General features: G+C 42.6%; 1 protein-coding gene across 4 annotated transcripts; it reads left to right on the forward strand.

The window, feature by feature from the left end:
* ppp1r1b (protein phosphatase 1, regulatory (inhibitor) subunit 1B) lies at positions 1 to 18,336 on the forward strand. 4 transcript variants are annotated; one of them, XM_076085647.1, is made up of 5 exons: positions 7 to 440; positions 12,146 to 12,235; positions 12,877 to 12,952; positions 14,224 to 14,361; positions 16,136 to 18,336. In XM_076085647.1, the coding sequence occupies exons 1-5, from the start codon at positions 327 to 329 to the stop codon at positions 16,318 to 16,320; spliced, it is 603 nt and encodes a 200-aa protein (XP_075941762.1). In that variant the 5' UTR covers positions 7 to 326; the 3' UTR covers positions 16,321 to 18,336. The 4 variants fall into 4 exon arrangements, with proteins under 4 accessions (XP_075941771.1, XP_075941774.1, XP_075941762.1 ...); XM_076085652.1 differs by having other exon boundaries at positions 11 to 440; positions 12,146 to 12,229; XM_076085656.1 differs by lacking the exon at positions 14,224 to 14,361 and having other exon boundaries at positions 1 to 440.
* The last annotated feature ends 224 nt before the right edge of the window (positions 18,337 to 18,560 follow it).

Raw genomic sequence — 18,560 nt, forward strand, 5'->3', positions numbered from 1 at the left:
CCACGTCTGAGGACGTGCTTCATTCACTTCAGCTGCACAGCTTGTAAAGGAAGGGGAGAAAGAGAGAGAACAGGAGAGGTAGAGGAGAATACTTTCAACTGCTGGTGAGGGAAAGAGGACAGGAGGTGATAAAGAGAGATTGTGTTCAGTTTAGTGTTTTTCTAAGAGAAGGAGGGCGTCAGGGTGTGAAGGAGTGAGGCAGGAGAGAGGAGACAAGTCTTCAGGAGTGGGGCTACCCAGCAGTGGGAGGTTCCTCCAGGGAGGTTATAGTGATCTTCAGCAAGACCTCTCCTCCACTGGGAGTTAGATACCCAGGATCCAGAGCCATGGATCCCTCTGTGTCGACCGAAGTTGAGGAGGAGCCCAAGGAGAGGAAGAAGATCCATTTTGCTATGCCGACCACTGTGCCCACCAATCTGGACCCTCGGCAAGTGGAGATGGTGAGCAGGCGGTGGACAGATTGGTGTTTAACCCAGGGAAAAATCTATTTTAGGTTTCTGAGGATTCTGTTTTAGCTTTAGCTCTGACTTGTTTTTGTGTTTGATTTACATTTTAAAGGTTTAACAGCTGAAGGTCCTATTGACTAATTTCCCCTCTGCCTTCCACATTGCTTAGTGCAACTACGAAGGGCTGTACCATACTGGCCAAATGTCTCCACTTTAAGATATCTTCACTCTGCATCAACCTTTCTGGCTGCTCCGTGTCATTTCTGAAGTTGCTCATAGGTTTGCTGTCTGCCACACGTTTGAGAAACTATGATGACATTTCCCTCTCTCTCTGTTTCCTCATGAGATTAGTGCCTTGCTGTCTCATCTTGACCTGTTTAAAATGTGACATTGACACAAAAGTCATTATCTTGCATATGAAGCTCTTTTGAAACAGAGCAGCAACATCAAACCCTTGACATTTAGTTGATGGCGCAGCTGTCAGTGTTAATAATTACTTTATTTTGTCTTTGGCTGCTGTCCCTCTCTCTGCATGTTAGTGACCTCTGTCATCTGAGCTTTTGTTGGAACAATGAATGCTTCTATCTCGCTTTGCCACCGAAATGTCTTATGACTGATTCAGCATGGCCTGCATCATTTTGTGAAATTGTTTATGTTCATTTGTGACAGGACTCCAATGCTGGTGGCGCTTATTTCAGAGCAGGGAGAAAGTGGGCCAAAGTAGGAACTGTTTGGTGCCGAGGTAGATCGAGGCCAACGGCTCATTCCTCCCGAGAGCTCGAGGAGAGATGGGGCAGGAAAGCGAGAGAGAGATGTGCCAGATGTGCTAGGCTGTATGAAGTAAAGCAGAGAGAGAAAGACACACAACCTAATCTCTGGGTTCACCTGTCTCTGGCGTCAGCTCCCTCAGTAACTGTCCTTGTTTCACAGCTTGTATTGAATAAAGAGGCTTTTGATGAACTCGAGTGGCCTGCCACCATTCACCTGACTGATTATCATGTATTCGAATTTTGTTTGCAAGAGAGTATGGTAATTGCACTTTTCCAAAGCAAATCTTTTTTTCATGCTTTTCTTGAATCAAGTGTGACTTTCTTGCTTTACACCACCAGCTTTTATGAAAGTTATTTACAAAACAAGTTATCATGTCACATTCTCGTTTACGACACTAATAATGAATTATAGACTAAATGACTTGCTAAAGGGAAATGTTTTGCAACACTTCACAAGACGTCTACTAACATTTATACACTTGCTCTCCTCCTCCCCCTCTTATTTTCTCTATCTCTCACCCTGCCATCACGATCTGATCCTTATCACTGCTTCCAAGAAACCACAGGATATCAATGTACCATATGTGAGCTTCATATACTTCAAAAAAATGTATCTCACTCCCGTCTGTTTTGGGGAGGACCTTATTGCTCAATCACCTTATGGTCAAACAGCGATTGGCTATACATAGGCTCGTTGGCTGGCTCTCCTCCAGCAGGCCGGCCCTGGCCTTTACCCTCAAGTTGTGTGTGTGTGTGTGTACTACTGTGTCAGCTTAGTGCTTTTGTTCGAGACACCAGTTTATTCACCCTAGATGTATCGAGAGTATGAAAAATACCAAACCTGAGGATAGTGGATGATGATACTCTATTTTGAGTTTGTTTGTGTGTGTAGGTGGATGAATGCTGATTGTTAAAACAAAACAACAAATGCGCCAAAGGGGAGTGTGGGAAACTGTAGGGTGTGTTTATGTGTGCCTCAAAGCAGATCGCATCTACCCAGAGCTGATGGGAGTCTCCAGGGACGAGTGGGTGGGCAGGAGTACGGTTAACGACACTCATTTAATTCCCTTCCCCTCCCACAGCAATTACTGTCGCCCATCAGTCAGTCTTTGCTAATGAGTTGCAATGACTATACCATTCTTCCGAACTTGTTACGCAACCGGTAACTGCTTCCTGTTCTTTCCGATGGTATTCAAACCCTCAAAACCACTATTGAATGAACTGCCGGGGCCTTGTTACTATGGAGACAGGCTGCACAACTATGTCGCCCCAAAGCTCCCCCTCAGTTTGCATCTAAAAGGTCAACTTTAATGGACAGCCCTGTCTGTCTGATAGGTTGTTTATGACGATGCTGTTACATGTTTGTGTGTATGTGTGTGTGTTGATGTGAGAGATGTTTCCATACCTCCCACTCAGTGAAATATTGCACATTGTGGGAGAAAGCAGCAGCTATTTTGTACATGCCTCAAAGGTGTAAGATATTCTTATTGAGCATTTCTCACATGTTTACTCGGAAGGAATATATTCTACCATAAACACTCTATTGGTATTTGGCCATGCAGATTGTCCTGGTTGTATTTAGTCAAGTTTTGAGACATATGTTACTTGCATCTTCTGCAATAGGCCATATTGTTGGGGAATGGATAATTAACAATGTCCAGGTTACTCGGGACAATCCACTGACTTCACTGTGAGCACATTTCTACCAACCTCTGAAAGCTGACTTGTCCAAGACAACCTGAATGTCACTTGAATTCAATTTTATTTCTCAATTAAATGTTCTCACTTCACTGACACATCACTTCCACGCGATATAAGAAAGCACCCCAATCAAAGATCTTCTAACAAGCCCTTTAGCACATTGTTCAGAAATTTTCCCAACTACATTGGCATCTCTGAATATATCTGTAGTTATGTCCTCCTATACCTTACAATATTTGAAAAGTATTCCTTTATAGTAATCTTCAACAGCTATGGTGAGATTGTCTGCGTAGAGAGCACATGGGTATATTTACCATCCCTGCCCTCCATCACATACCGTCTCTGGTCCTACTTGCTTAATAGGTGATGTAGGGTAATATGCTCCATGGACAGGGATTAGGGTCATGGTGCAGTCGCTGCATCCCTGATTCCCATCAAGTCTGCCTCCGAGTGGACTCAACAAGCAGATGTCTCTCTAGGTTTCTCCTCTCTTGACTCAACCTGATCTGGTTAGCTTGTATTGATCCTTTGAATTGACAGGAAACAAAGAATATCAAAGGGACTATCAAAGGGCAGGAAAGGGCATCAGTCCAAAGCCTTTCAATGGCATCTCTATATTAATCTATATTAAACCTAAAGGGGTTACGGAGGGCATGATTTATCCACCCACTCTCCGCACCCTATCCCTCATCCTCCCCACCACCCCCCTCTCCAACCCTCCCCAGTTCAGGCTCCGGGTTAAACGTCAAACTACGACCTTTGACGCAGCATCTGTTTGTGGGTAAACATTAGCAGTCTGAGGGACTGTCAACATACACTGCCCGGAAGAACATCTTGTTGAATGGCACAAATCATAGTAGGACTGGGCAAGAGGGTGCAGTGATCTTTCCCTTGCATGAGGACAGGAAATATCACTGTAGAGGTGTGACTCAGTTTGCCCAATGACGTGATTTGTCAAATTTATTACATTTATTTCTGTTTCTTTCAAAGTTGCATGCCCAAAGCAGTTTGTTGATGTTTGTAGTGGCAAAAACTAAAGGAAAGAAATTATTGAAATAAGATGAACTGCATCACTTGAAACCACAGATCGTAATTACAGTTTGGACACAATGAATGGACCTCTGTCTTCTGCAGGCTGCGAACGTGTTTGTTGCTCCCTGTTTGTGACAGTCCAGGCGTTTTGATTAGTTAATGACTCGACAGAAACATTTTCTTGTTGTGTATCTGTCTACAGCAGTTTAGCACAAAGTCTCCTTTCGAGTTCCTTTTCCACTCAGTTTTCGCATTGTAGCTCATGTGCACAGAGGCCTGTTTATTTCATGTAGTCATTTACCTTCTATTCTCAATGTCATGTTGTCCCAATGGTTATATTAACTGAACAATCTATCATCTTCTGTGGGCTCATTTGTGCATGGATGTGTGTAATGTGTAAACGGGTAATAAAGCATAAATATTGAGCATGGGGGGAGTGATCTGCCGCCTGCTGACACTGTACACAGTGAGTTGAAAATGCACCGTAATGCCCGCTGCACCACAGGCATGCACAGGCACTGTCCACAACCTGATGGAGGCCTATACGATGCTGCAACACGGCCCCCTTAGTCTTTATAGTCAACAAATCTTCTGTTGTCAGTTGGTGTCGTTATCCCACTTAATCACTCGCTTGTCGCTTCAGGGTTCATCGTAAATCAAACCAAAGTCAGGCTGTAGTCAGGATATGAAGGGATACAGCTGCTTAATGTGCATTCATTCATCTCTAACTGCACATCAACATGCTTTTTTCCCCCCTCTATTCTCTTTATTTTTTAACCCTGGCTTTAGCAACAACAGCAGCGATCATATCTGTGATGAGGATTAGAAAGGCAACAGTGACACAGCGGGGAGAGGAATGGGGGTGGGAGATAAGAGCTGGACGGGATCAGGAGCTGACTTGTCACCAACTGTTATCAGACAGTAGTTCATTGCAACTATGTCAGGATCTGGACCCTGAACTGCAACTTTGAGCTGCCATCCTCCCTCAAGATGTTACTTTCAATGTCAGAACCCGGAGTCCTTCTCTCTCTCACCAAAGAGCCACAGGATGGTCAGACTGATTTAGACATACTGAGGGGAGCATTGAGGCATGACTCAAAACAAATGGGATTGGTCTCGACCACTGTTTCATCAACACAGAGAAGACATGGCATTATGTTATTGCTGCTGTGTCTGTCGTAATCTCTGATTTTCGTCACAGAGGTTGAGACATTTTTTTTTCCGCGTTTATCTGCCTGCAACTTAATGAGCTTACACAGGGTCATACCATGTGTTTATGGGGGAATGGCCTAAATCAGAAATGATGTCACGCACAAATAGTCCCGTCACACATGGTGTGTTGTCCTGACGCACGTAACAAATATACACTTAGGTGAGTTACATGCTTTTTGCATCCAAGCAAGGATCTGTAAGCTGCATAGCAACCATCAACAGTAATCTTTTTTTTCATTTATCACCTGTGGGTAAATGTGATGTTGCAGATGAGTAACTATAGCTACTCTGTCCTTAGTTTGTCCCTGCCCGTTGAACCCTGGAACTGGTTTTCGTCAGCTGTAAAATGTGACAACGCTAAATTTGAGTGTATGAACAATGAAAGCGCAATTATCCTGCAGTGTTTGCAGGCTGTTAGAGGTGCCGTCATGCCTGTGAAATCATTGATTGACATCTCCCCTGGTGTCGGGTCGCCGTGTGTTGCTCCAGTGTGCACTGCGACCTGGCAGGTGGCTTCCTGTCACTCATCAGACATTGGCACATTATCTCCATTGTGCTGTGATGGTAAATGTTTCTTCCAACAGTCACTGGAACAACAGACTAAACGGCTACCAGCAGCTAATTACGTAAATGCTGGAGGGTACAGCGAGACTGAGGAGAATGAGAGAAAGGGAGGTGGTTGTCTGAGTGTGATATTCTGCCAGTGGGTTCAGCGTAATTACATTTCATATTTTGAGGTCATTGGAGAGCCCCTCCAGATGCTATTTCCAGTCCATCTGTTTATTCAGTTAGATGGGGGTGGTGGGGCCAAAGGTCACCGCTAGAGTGTTACGAGAATTATTGAGAAGCAACGTGCAGGAGCACTTACGGGAATTCAAAGATGCTGTCCATTTAAATAGGAACGAGCACACCGTGCTTATCTGACAAACATCAGACCTCATTGAGCTGCAGTCGGGGTTATAATTTGCATTTCCAAGTCCTTGACCCTCTTTTGAACAGCTTGAAACTCGACAAGCGTGCGTTACTCCGTGACGCCTTGTTAAAGCTAACTGGCAACACTGTCTGGTAGTGATAACTGAGTATAGTCTGAATGTGTCTGACAGAGCTGTTTGTCATTATGATATATCTGATCACGGGCCTTTGGTGGTGTATTTGTTATGCTTATGGAAACATTTAGTCTGCCAGTTTTGTCAGGAAGGGGCATGGTGGGCTGGTATTGAGTTCAATCCTGACAAAAGTCAACAGTGTGTCCAAATCCTTGAGCAAAACACAGAACCTAAAAAAAAATCGAATACCTAAAATATCATTGTGGATATGCTCACGAGGAAAACAACAGGCAGATAATGTCAATTAGCCATGCTGATATGTTGCATCTTGGAGCTTGGTGTTATCTTTTAGCCTCCCACCAACAAAATCTAAATAAATATGCTAGTAGTCCCATTAGGCAGATAAGATACTTTGTATTTGTGTTTGATTTTCCAATTAACTACCACTTATTGCACCCCTCTTGCATTATTACCAAAAATACATTCATGTTTTTAGAGATTTGACATTCTTTGAATAGTTCAACTTTCGAACTTGGTGCAATTGTTTTCCACCATTTGTAATTGAGCTTACAAAACAAGCATGTCTACACAACATGTGTTTTATTTGTCAAATATTTATCTGTATTAAAATGTACAAACAGAAAAAAAAACACTCAGCTCATACTGAGAGGGATCATTTTTCTCCTTATTGTATTATTGAGCTCATTGCCACCAAAAATTCATCCATCTTCACTGGGAAGAACATCAGAGCTACACCACTCAAAACAGACTTCAACACAAGACCTAGATTCCTTTGCACAAACTTATTCCACATGCCTCCCTTTGTACTGTATTCCATGCACATACACAAGTGCTTATTTCCGAGTGATGTAGTGCCATGCGCCTGTGGGCAGATGCCATAACTACAAATCAATCTTGTACAAATCTATATCTATCCATCCGGACCTGGGTTACAGCTTGGAGGGAGAGACTCAGAAAAGCTTCAAATGGATCTGAGTGATGCTCCCTGTCTTATCAGCGAGAGTTGACACGCACTGCTCAATAGCATGGCCCGATCTAATGCCATGCTGTTGGACACGAGAGATTTAAGCTGACGGGGAAGGAGATCTGAGGTGTTTTTCTCTCTGTGTTGTCTTTGCGTCGAGGCCGTCTGCACAGCTGGCTCCCCTCGAGATGCTCGAGTGTTAGCGCTAGTGCGGGGCAGAGTTTTAAAGCCTTTCTGTCTCCCACCAGGGACCCCTCCGATCTAGTTGATGCTGTCCTAATGCTGCTGCTTTTTATAGGCCCGGCCACGAGAGCACCAGCTTAGAGGACGGCCTCTGGGGAGCAGACCCATATCAGCAGATCTGCACCGAGGCTGCTACGCAAGACTATTCTGAGCCAACACACACATACCTGTGCACACATACACACATGTGCAAAGTCAACATTTGCGAATGACTCATGTACCCCACACCGCACAGAGTGAGGTGAGGTGAGTCCCGTATTAGAGTCCCTCCTGGCTACTTGCGCCCATTTACACTTGGCAGACTTCTAAAAATACAACTCTCAGATAATGAGATTTGTATTACTATGGGATGTTTCAAAACATACCTCCTAATGCCGGTTTAAAGAAATCATCAACAAATCAATGAAAGTAGGAATATAAAAGCACGATGTTTAATAATAACTTTATAAGAGGGGATTCAATTAAAAATACATAGAGTTAACAAATTTAGAGTAGCCAAACAGTCTACCACGCCACAATGAATCTAGAGGTTTCTTTCTACCGCCTCCATCTGTCAGACAATGCACAGTTTGCGCATTATTCAAATTCACTCATCTGCTTAAGATAAACTGATGCATTTCCTTTCTATTGTATGATCCATCAGCCAATGTTTTTATTGAGACCAAATCTCTGTGTGAAGCCTAGCAAGGTGCTGCTGCCTCTCGGGGATGCCTGCAGGCGTTCACCTGTGGAACCGCTGAAAGGCCACGGCAGCCGCCTGCTTAGAGCCCCTCAGTGCAAGTCCACAGCAGCACGACTGATCTTGGTACAAAAACAATGGCTGGCAGCAGAGGAGGGGGGTTTGGGGGATTGGGGGCAGGGGGCTTAGAGAAGTGGAGGGAGGGAGGGGCTGAGAGATAATGCGTAGCGGGAGTAATCTCACACGCTGTGTTGGCGTAAATGAGGAAGTCACATACATATTATGTAACTCGGAGAGAGTGGGCTTGGTTTTAAGGCTGGAAAATTACTAGTCACTATGTGTGTTAATGTCATCTCTGGCATTGCCAAAGTCATACAGTAGCACGTCGCCGCCACCACCACTGTCACCAGCACGTTGTGTGTGTGCATAAAAGAAAGGGACACCTCTATTTGCTTGCTGCAAATGCATCTATGTATATTGACTTTAGGGTTTTATTGTTATTTCATCTACAATACACCCTGTTTTACAATGTACCATGGAGGTGAACTGTATTCTTTTTCCTGGTTTAGGAGGTCATGACTTGGCATTTCACAAGACCAGGATGATTACATGATGACATTAGGAAGACGCATCCTCTCTCTCACACACACACACACACACACACACTGGAGGTGAGCACACACATTAAGGTAAATAGATCATCTGGTTGACAGATTATGCTTCTCAGTGACCTCAATTATCCCACACAATCATTTTAACTTCCATTTATCTCACGTCTCTATTTTTTTTTAATCTCTATTTGAATAAATAAATTGGAATCTAGTTTTGAATCTTTTCCTGCTTTCATTCTGCATTCTCTTTCAATGACACCTTAATAGATTTAATTGTCAGGGTTCATGAAATGGACTTCAGGCAGAATGAGAAATGGGAATTTTTGCTTTTGCTTCATAGTTTTCACGACAGAGACAGCAAGCAGTGGTTTACAGGTATGTTGTCTAAGACATTATCTACCCAGCTCTGGAAATGTGTACTTAATGTGTAGCTGAGAACTGTTTCTCTTTAGATATCTATTAAAAGGAGCAAGCCCCGTGAATTTATCCAGGGCTGTATTTTCCATGAAATGGAGCAATGGCCTAAACATTACCATCACTTTAACCAGAATAATGTAACATAACACACAACATAGTACCTCCAAAAACAGAAGTAAAACTGAAGGGGTCTGGCAGCTATAAACTAGACATTTGTGGTAAAGTCAAATGTAAAATGGGGAAGTGACGCTTTTTAAGCTATATGTAGATTTGTATGAACAAATCAATTGGGGCTGCAGCTAAAAATAATTTTCAAGATCAATGTATCTGATTATTATTGTCCCGAGTAATATATTATTGTTAAATCTATGAAATGTCAGAAAATAGTTTGACAGTTCCAGCCAAAGATCTTTTTTGTTCTGAACAATAGTCCAAAACTGAAATTTAATTTAGAAACTGAAAAAAGCAGCAAACATCCCCAATAAAGAAGCTATGACTTGAATTTTTGGGGGCATTTTGCTTGAAAAATAACAGATTAAAATGACTGTAGACCTGTAAGAGTCTGTTGGCCTGTCTCTTATACCTTCCTCACCGTAACCTTTTATAAATACACCTTACAAATCATTTCTCTGCATGGGGGGGGGGGGGGGGGGCTTATAAAGGCCCAGTCCATGGGTTTCCCAGTTTAATGTCTGTAATGCTACAGGACTTGGGCATAGGCTTGGTCATGGCAACATCTGGTGTCTGCTTTCTCTTGTGTGTCTCTGTGTGAGACACCTCAGGCTGCCCTGCAAGGCTGGTAGCAGGTGTCAGGCAGGCCGAGGCAGCAGGGTTCACATCAGCATGGAGCCCCAGGCCGCCACACCTTGCCAGGGGGAGAGGTGGGGAGCCCTGTGGATGAGATCAGTTGGGGTTTGAAAAGGACAGACGAGTAAACAAACAAAGTGATAATAACATGATTTCAGTTGCGATGCATTCTGGTGATGGAAGGAGAGGGGGAGAGAAGTCTTGGAAATGTCCCCGTCAAGGAATAAAGGATGGATATGGAAGTAAACAGGATAGAGGAAGCAGATGATCAAGTGAGATGGAAATGAGAGGTGAATGGGAGAAAGACAGATAGTGTGAGAGATCCAGGGGAGACAGGACAGCTGGAAGTTGCGTGACGAGATTAAAATGTGTGTCTGGTGCCATAAATAAGGACGAAATCCACGCACGATTATTCTGTGTTGTCGCGTTTGAAAGCCACGCAGCCCAGCAAGCCTCTGCTTTGGCAACATGTGCCTCACTGCAATGACGCACACCTCGCTTAACTAAACGGAGGGAAACCGAACACAAACACGTCTCTCTGTGTGGAGCAGTTTAACGCAAAATAGAGCCAGGCTACTTTACTCTGTGCCGTAAACAGCAGCAGGGGTTCATGCCATGGCCAAGGTTGGCTTCCTCCACAGAGGACACTTCTCAATACCGTGCTTGTCTGACCTGCCAAGTCCACTTAGCTGCACTGCTTTCACTCTCAGCACACTTAGTTTTATCCTAACATTTTCCAAAAGGTATTTTTTTATAGATGTCAGCTATTAATCCTTTAGAATTGTGGTAATTTGGGTGAAACTTTCTGCATGTAAATCTTTCTTTGTGAAGCAAAGGCCTCACACATTCTGCTCAGGAGTGTTCAGTCTTGTGATGAAAGTGGTATGACACCCCAAAATTTTGAGTATCAAACAGTCACTTCCTGTTTGCGTGACAGATGGTTAGTAAAACGGTTTCAGTTTGCTTCTTTGTGGTGAAGCTGTTCTCACTATAGAGAAATATAGCACCACATCCAGAGAAATGGCTCAAACCACAGCTGCAAACCTGTATAGGGTGGCAACTAACAATTATCTTCTTTTTGTACACTATACGTCTGATTAATTGGTGCATCATTTAGTCTATAAAATGTCAGAAAACACTCTTAACATAAATTCAGACTTCCCAAAACAAGTTCCAAGGAGTCAAAACCAAAATGCATTTTACATTTACAATGACGTCTATCAAAGTAATGACTTAAATAATCAAAATAGTTGTTGACTAACTTTCAGGACGCTTATATTTTTTTTCTCCAAAATACAGCTGACTACACAACTTTAATCCCAGTCCTCATGCACAACCCTGTTAAGCATGTCGGTGCTATAAACCTTTTTTAATTGCTTTCAACTCTACAGAGGGTGAGTGTTTAATACTCAAAAGAGTTTTGGTATGACTGAAACGGATTTAAGTATCAAAAGTGTTGTCAAGAGAAACGCCAAACTATAAGAGTGCAGTCTAATGGGCACGATATTGGTGAGCTGGAGGGGCACAGCCGGGTGTTTGTTCCTATGAGGACAGAGAGGTGCTGTGCACAGTGACTTCTTCTAGAGGTGAAGTGCGGACCTGCAGTCCGTCTGTCTGTCTGCTCTCAGACCGACAGCGATCTGGCTTCAGCCTCCAGGGAACTTGTATGTGTTTGAGAGGGAGACTGGACAGCGGAGGGGAAGGGAGTGTCTGGGCTGGTTGCTGGGGCTCATTGAGTCTAAATTCCTCTTTTGCGTGGTCCCTGTGTTTAGGGGGTTTATACATGATGGTAAACTGAGCTCACTCACACACACTTGTGTGTTGTGTGAAGAGGTCATTCACTTCAAATAAACCCCCTGTATCAAAAGCTTTAACGCTTCTAAAATGCTGAGTAACTTGAAACTTGAGCAACAAGCATGAATAGAGCTTCTGTTCTACACAACATGCCTTTTAACTGCATCTGTCTCTGAAATCAAAGTTACATAATGAGTCTTCCTCTGCTCTACTGACCGGGGCATGTGCTCTGACCTGATCAGTAGTGAAGTCAGCGAGGCCCCAGCATGCGCTTCACCAGCGTGAACTCTCAAGGATTTCCACTTGATTGATAAGGCTTTGTGCTGGGCATTATTAATAATACAGTGTGTGTGTGTGTGTGTGTGTGTGTGTGTGTGTGTGTGTGTGTGTGTTTGTTTATAGATCCGACGCAGGAGGCCAACCCCTGCCACACTGTTTAGAGTAGCCGACCAATCATCTCCTGACGATGATCAGTCCACCCATCAGGTAAAGGTGAAGTCGGAACACTTTTCTATAATAAGTGCATTCTCATCTGTCCTCCTCCCACTCTATCCCGACAACTAAAGAGTCACCCACCCTCATTTTGGAGTTCATCATTTCATTGTTTAACAACATAATGCTGTGTTTCTCTATTATATCAGCTGCCAATTAGCGTTTGGTTTCTAATGTCACTTTTTTTAACACTTCTGGATCCTCTGATGTGTTAATTAATCATCACAAATTCATGCTGTGTGGTCAACCATGTTCAAACCCAAGAGATCTTAATTCAAACTTTTAAACATTTTAAATTCCCTGAGCTTGAAAGGTTTATTATTCACCTTAGAAATAGCTGGAAAACTATTGTTATCTACTGAGGAAGGCCACAAGATGTGGCTGAAAGAGGCCGTTTTCACGGTCATCCAATCATGGTCCATTATGCAACTTACACATGTGTGATTCAGGGTTATTATAGTAAAATAATAATAAAATGAAAATAAGCAGTGAAATGTGTTTTTTTGAAACTAAATTAAAACAACATCCAAAATAAACTAAACGATATTGCCTGGTTAAAAAAAACGACTTATTCCATTTCACTTTTTAATTATTGTTTTTGATGCATGAATCATTTAATGTTTCTCTCTTTTTGTTCACAGTGGGTCGTAGGAGAGAACGGAGTGCTCAAACCAAAACGTGTCAATCCAAACGTGTATCAGCCTCCATCACTCAAAGGTATAGTGAGCAGCATCGGTACAACATGGTGCTGGTTGTGTGTTGTGACTCATCCTTGTGTTTAAGTCCTTTGTGTTTTCCCGTGCTTCGCTGCAGTCAATCTCCTCCTCGCTTTCCATGCTTCATGATAGCGGACAAAGGGGAAAAACCTGCATGTGACAGATGGGTTGATATGCACTAAAAGCCTCTATTTGATTCCCTGTGCATGTGTGATATGCATAGGCATGTTTCCGTGGGTTTCTGCTCTTACTGTACACTCCACAACAGGATCTGTATATTTGTGTCTGACAGAGAACGGGAGAAAGAGGGAGATTAGAGTGTGACAGCTGTGAGACACTGAGTGTGAGTCTAGGAAAGTCTGGATCATCCTGGATTACCGTCAGTTGTGTATACAGCTGTGACACACACACACACACACAGGCAGACATGAACACGCACGTATAGGCAGGATAGAAATACATGAACACAAACATGTACTTTCTTTTGTGACTTTATGCCGGTGGCTTCCTGCTTGTTGCATGTGGCCGCTAAAGGAGCAAACATCTGCATTACGGAGCTTGTCAGCAGAGATTCCTTTAATGGGGTTTTATGGGTATGTGATGCATGTGGAGTGATGATATAATGAGCCAGGAGGCCTCGTTCCTGCATCACAAATCTGTTCTTCATTAGCTCCTGCGCAGAGAGAAGAAGAGAGAGAGCGAGCTATACCTCAGAATAATTTCTAATTACATAACCTATGCTAGAATAAGTGACCTGCCTCAGTGCCGCACTGTGTATCTGAGTGTGCGAGAGAGAGAGAGAGAGGGGAGAGAAGTCAAGGTGACCCAGCGGAAGTGAGAGGGGGAGTTGAGGTACTGTCACAAAAGAGAGGAGAGTGTAAAGAGAGAGAGAGAGAAGAGTGTGAGTCAGCACTGCCAAGCGAGAGCGCTGAGGAGGGCATGGCAGTCGAGGAAAGACGAGGGTGCAAACAAACAGATGGGAGAACAGGGTGAGAGGAGGGATAGAAAACAACGGAGGCTCAAAAACATCAGTGTGGGATATTGTTTTTGCAGTTGCCTGTCTGTCTGTCTGTCAGTGCATGTGTTTTAATTGGCTTCCTGCCTGCCTGGCATGTATTCAAAAACCACTATGAGGCTTGATAAAAACTGACAGTGTGGAAGCGTGGTAAAACCAAAACAATAGATCCCTCTATCCCTGTGTCCATGTGTTTGTGTGGCTGTCTCCCTGTGTGTGTGTGCGTGTGTGTGTGTGCTGTTTTTACCTGTGTGTAGCCGTGCAGAAGATGGCCGAAGCACAAATGCAGCACCTAGGTATCTACCCCCCTTTGGAAGACCCTTGTGAAGGGGAGGAGGATGGGGACCACTGGCAGGGAGAGGAGGGAGAGGACACGTCTCCCACCAAAGCTGCTGGTGAGAGAGAAGCTCTCTGTCAACATGGCTGCAGCAGCAACACTGCACACAGAAGCAGCAAGGACAACACTGTTGTTGTTGTTGTTGTTGTTTTAACCACAAATGTCCTGCTCATATAAAAGATCACGGGAAATTGGTTTACTAAAAATGAGAGTGATAATCTTTAGTTGGAAAGTATCCCTTGAGTCCCGAGAGCAGTGTGAGGGATTTTCTTTTCTCAGGACGTATTTTCCTTCCTTCGAAGATAATCTTCCTCAAACAGTGACAAAAACACGTTTGATAGATAACGTGTCACCATAAACCTCATTCAAAGTCTTTTGGGATTTTTTTCACTGAGCCCAAGTTGAGTGTTTTCAGTAAGTTAGATGCACTACATTACGCTCTGCCTCTCACGTGAGAATATCTCCAGCACACTTATTTTCAAATTCTTTTGGTGTCTTTGTGACAGTATGTGAGAGAGCAACATCTTCCAAAGTTGTAAGTTTGTATTTTACAAAAATGATAAACAACTGAACATGCAAGGTGACTGAAAAAATAAAAGTAAAGAGGTAAAAGGCATAACATGCTGTGAAATAGTGTGCTCATAACAAGTGTAATATAAAACCCTATTTGTTCGTAGTAGAGCAGAGATGCTCTTCTCAAAGTCTTTCGGAGTGTTCAGGGTCAGGTGAGCTCCTCTGTGGGCCGAGCAGCAGCGCGGATGAAGCTCTGTGCGCTGAGAGACAGCCCCGGTGTCGTACAGCTCTCTGTCTCATGCCCCAAATCTGTCAGAGGCCGCACTGCAGCCGACTAAAGGCCTGCACGCAACACCGACCAGTCAGAGGCCAGACAGGACTAACAAGCCCACAGAGCAGGCTGTGCTCCCTCATTCTGTTCTGTATTCTACCGCCTCCGCTCTTCTTTTCTTAGTTTATATTTAGAGCATAAAACCGTTTGACTGAGATTGAGTTATGAGCTGAAGCAGAATAGCGGTGGGAGTTTCATCTCCATCAAAAGAAAAAAATAGCAAACAAATCTCAGGTTGGGGGGGAACTTTTTTTATGCTGCATGATTATTGTTTTTTAAATCTCCATTAAATCACATGAGAACAGTGGCATTTCATAACAGAATTATCGCTCTGTCAGCCCAGACGCTCTCTCAATAAATCCCTTTGTGGACGCCTGCTGAAATGCTGAAGTAGATTTGCAGAATTACATTTACATCACATTTCTATACATTACAGCCCATTCTTGAATTGATTATGCATCAGTCTATATGCTTCTTAATAACACAAGATAAGCAGTTAGAAACAAACGTCTTTCATATATTATAGAACCTTCATCTTTCGATCTTTCTATCGATTAGGTCTCCAACTAATTAACAATTATTTTCATCACCAAATCTCTGCTAATAGTAAGTTTCTCGATTATTCAATGAATCGGTGAGTCTATAAAATAGCATCAGTGTCCGACCCACATTCCAAAACTCAAAGATATTCTGTTTCTTATCATAGAAGACTAAAAAAGCAGGACAATTTAAGCATTTTTGCTGTAAAAAAATGACTTAAACAACTAATAAATGATCTATATAGTTGCCTTTTTTTTTGTCAAGCAACTAATCAGTGAATAAACTAATTGTTCCAGCCTCACTGTCAATACTACTGTCTTCCTGTCCTCCAGTTATCTCTGTTAACTCAATAGAGAAACACTCCATAATTATGATACATTGATATTAATGGCAAAACTTTGTGTCACAATTTTACTGCTTCCTTCAACATCAGTCTTTGTCTCCTCAGACCACCAAGAGACGGCGACCACTGAGCAGTCAGTCAAGTTTTCCAGCGTGAGAGAGACGGCCAAGCAGATCCAAGCAGCACCGGAGGAGGAGGAGGAGGAGGAAGAGGAGGAGGAGGAGGAAGAGGAGGAAGAGGGGGCCAGAATCAAAGGATCAACAGTGGAGAACAGTCGGGGCAGTAACTGAGAGAGAGAGAGAGAGAGAGAGACAGAGAGAGACAGAGAGAGGCTGGGTTGGGTAAACTAGGGAGAGTGAAGGTGTTTTGTCAAGTGGTTTAAATCTAAAGAACTCAGAAGAGGCGAGCTAACGGGTTTGTGCTGCTCTGTGGATGTGTGAAGACGAGTGAGGATGAGAAAGATACTTCCATTGAGAGTGAGCAAAGATCTCTCTACTACTTCACCTATATTGAAGGTAACGGTGGATTAAAGAGAGAACAGAGAGGCAGTTTGTGTGTCAGGAGTCAGCCCGTATGAGCAGGTGAGGAATGATCTACAGATGCCACTTTGGCCCTGATGTCCCTTTGTACTGAGAGTGAAGGGGCCAACGAGGTCAACATGACCAAATACCCTGTAAGACCAGTCCTCCCTCTACCTTAATGCTTCTGCACAGAGCTAAATGTTCCTTTAAAGAGGGTGATAGTTCCACAATAATCATACTCACACACATATAAACTCTCTTGGACACATTAATCAACCTTTTCTAAAGTACTTGAAAGTCTTTAAATGCGTGCGATACATTCTACACTTTATTTTGAAACATCTCCGTTCTGATTTGCAGCATATTCAATGTTGAGATTAAATGTACATGCACTGCCATCTCGTGGCAGAAGTTTGTTCAAAAAATTTTAAGTGATACTCCAACCATATCAAGAACTTAAAATTGTAATCCTTAATATTTTCATGGAGTGAAATCCAGTGTAATGCTTGTTATGGTCGACATTGTTTCAATGTATTCAGATTCTGTAATCGTCTCTCGATACAGCAGTTCTCATTGTTCGTGGCGGAGTCCGCCTCTCTCATGAGGGATTCAAAATACCTAAAAACATAGGATGCACAGGAAACATTGCTGCGTGTAATCCTGGATTACTGTTTTTTAATTTAGTCTCATTGATATCAGCCTAACTGTTTACTGTCCACTCTCCTAACACTGTATCAGAGTTGTGTTAAGTTACCACACACTGAAGTCTTATGGATTATAGCTTTAACCTCTTGATTGCTTGAGGGAGAACTGCAGACGTAGTCGACTTTAATTAATTAATTAATTTCATCAAAGCATCCAAAAGTGTAAAAACACCCACAGAAACTTGTCAGACCATTTCTGATTCATAATCTGCTTCTACTCTGCCCGTTAGTTACATCTTCCAAAAGTGAATCTATGATAAAAAGATAGACACCAGTAATATTTGGAGTATCACTTTAAATTAAATAAGACTCAGTAATAAGAACCAAAACGTTTTTGTCTATAATTTTGTTGAATCCATGAGTAAGTGAGTGTATGTATGTGGTTATTTCATACCACAGTATGCTTATAAAGAAATCTTTAAAGGGCAAAGCTACCTCTAATTAGTTTAAAACACCCAACCGTTGCCTCCATGCATCACACATTTAAACTGGATTCATTGTGAACTTACACCATGATAAGGAATCAAAAAATGTGATTTAAAATCCAATACTGTTGATTTATTAGTGCTCATGCATTCCCTTTTGTATGTTGACGATTTTCTATTGTCCTCTTTTTAACTGTGCATCATGGATATGTTGTAAGAGCTATTTTTCTAATCTAACGTCCAGTGTTTGAGTAGCTGAGCACTGTCAATGTTTCTACTGTCTACTGTCTACGGTTACTGACTGACATTTGAGCAAAATGGTCACTGCACAAACTTGCTGTTTTTATCATCTGGGCTGCAGTTTGTACATAAAAACTGTGTTAAACTTTGACCCCTGACCTGCCCAAATAGTGGGATGACTGGACGTGACTCTGCGGCCGATGGCGTCATCTCTCCTCCGCTCTCTGTTCACCTCCGCTTTCCACCCGGGTCAGAAGAAAACAACCAAGACATGTATGAACTCTAATGCTTAGTCTGTCTTTATTTTTATTTCATTTTTCTCTATTCTCTTGTTTCTCAATGTAATGTAGTTGTTTTAAAGTGAGCAACAATATGATATCAAAATAAACAGTTTTTCCTTTTCTCCTTTAAACTGATCCGAATGTAAGGAAATATGATTTTTCATTAATTTGCTTGCTGCACACGACCCTTTTCAGCCATCGTCCTTCATACAACACAAACACTGAAACTGTTCTGGTGCTGTTTATTAAGACATATTCTAGCTCTATTAGTACTGTAACATTTTCTTAAAAATAACCCAAAAGTATAGGAAAGATATGTTGCGTGACTTTATCACAATTGATGACTTGGTTTTTATCTT

The sequence above is a fragment of the Anarhichas minor genome, unplaced genomic scaffold (genome assembly GCF_050575085.1).
Source record: "Anarhichas minor isolate MPS153535 unplaced genomic scaffold, ASM5057508v1 ptg000007l, whole genome shotgun sequence".
NCBI classification, from domain to species: Eukaryota; Metazoa; Chordata; class Actinopteri; order Perciformes; family Anarhichadidae; genus Anarhichas; species Anarhichas minor.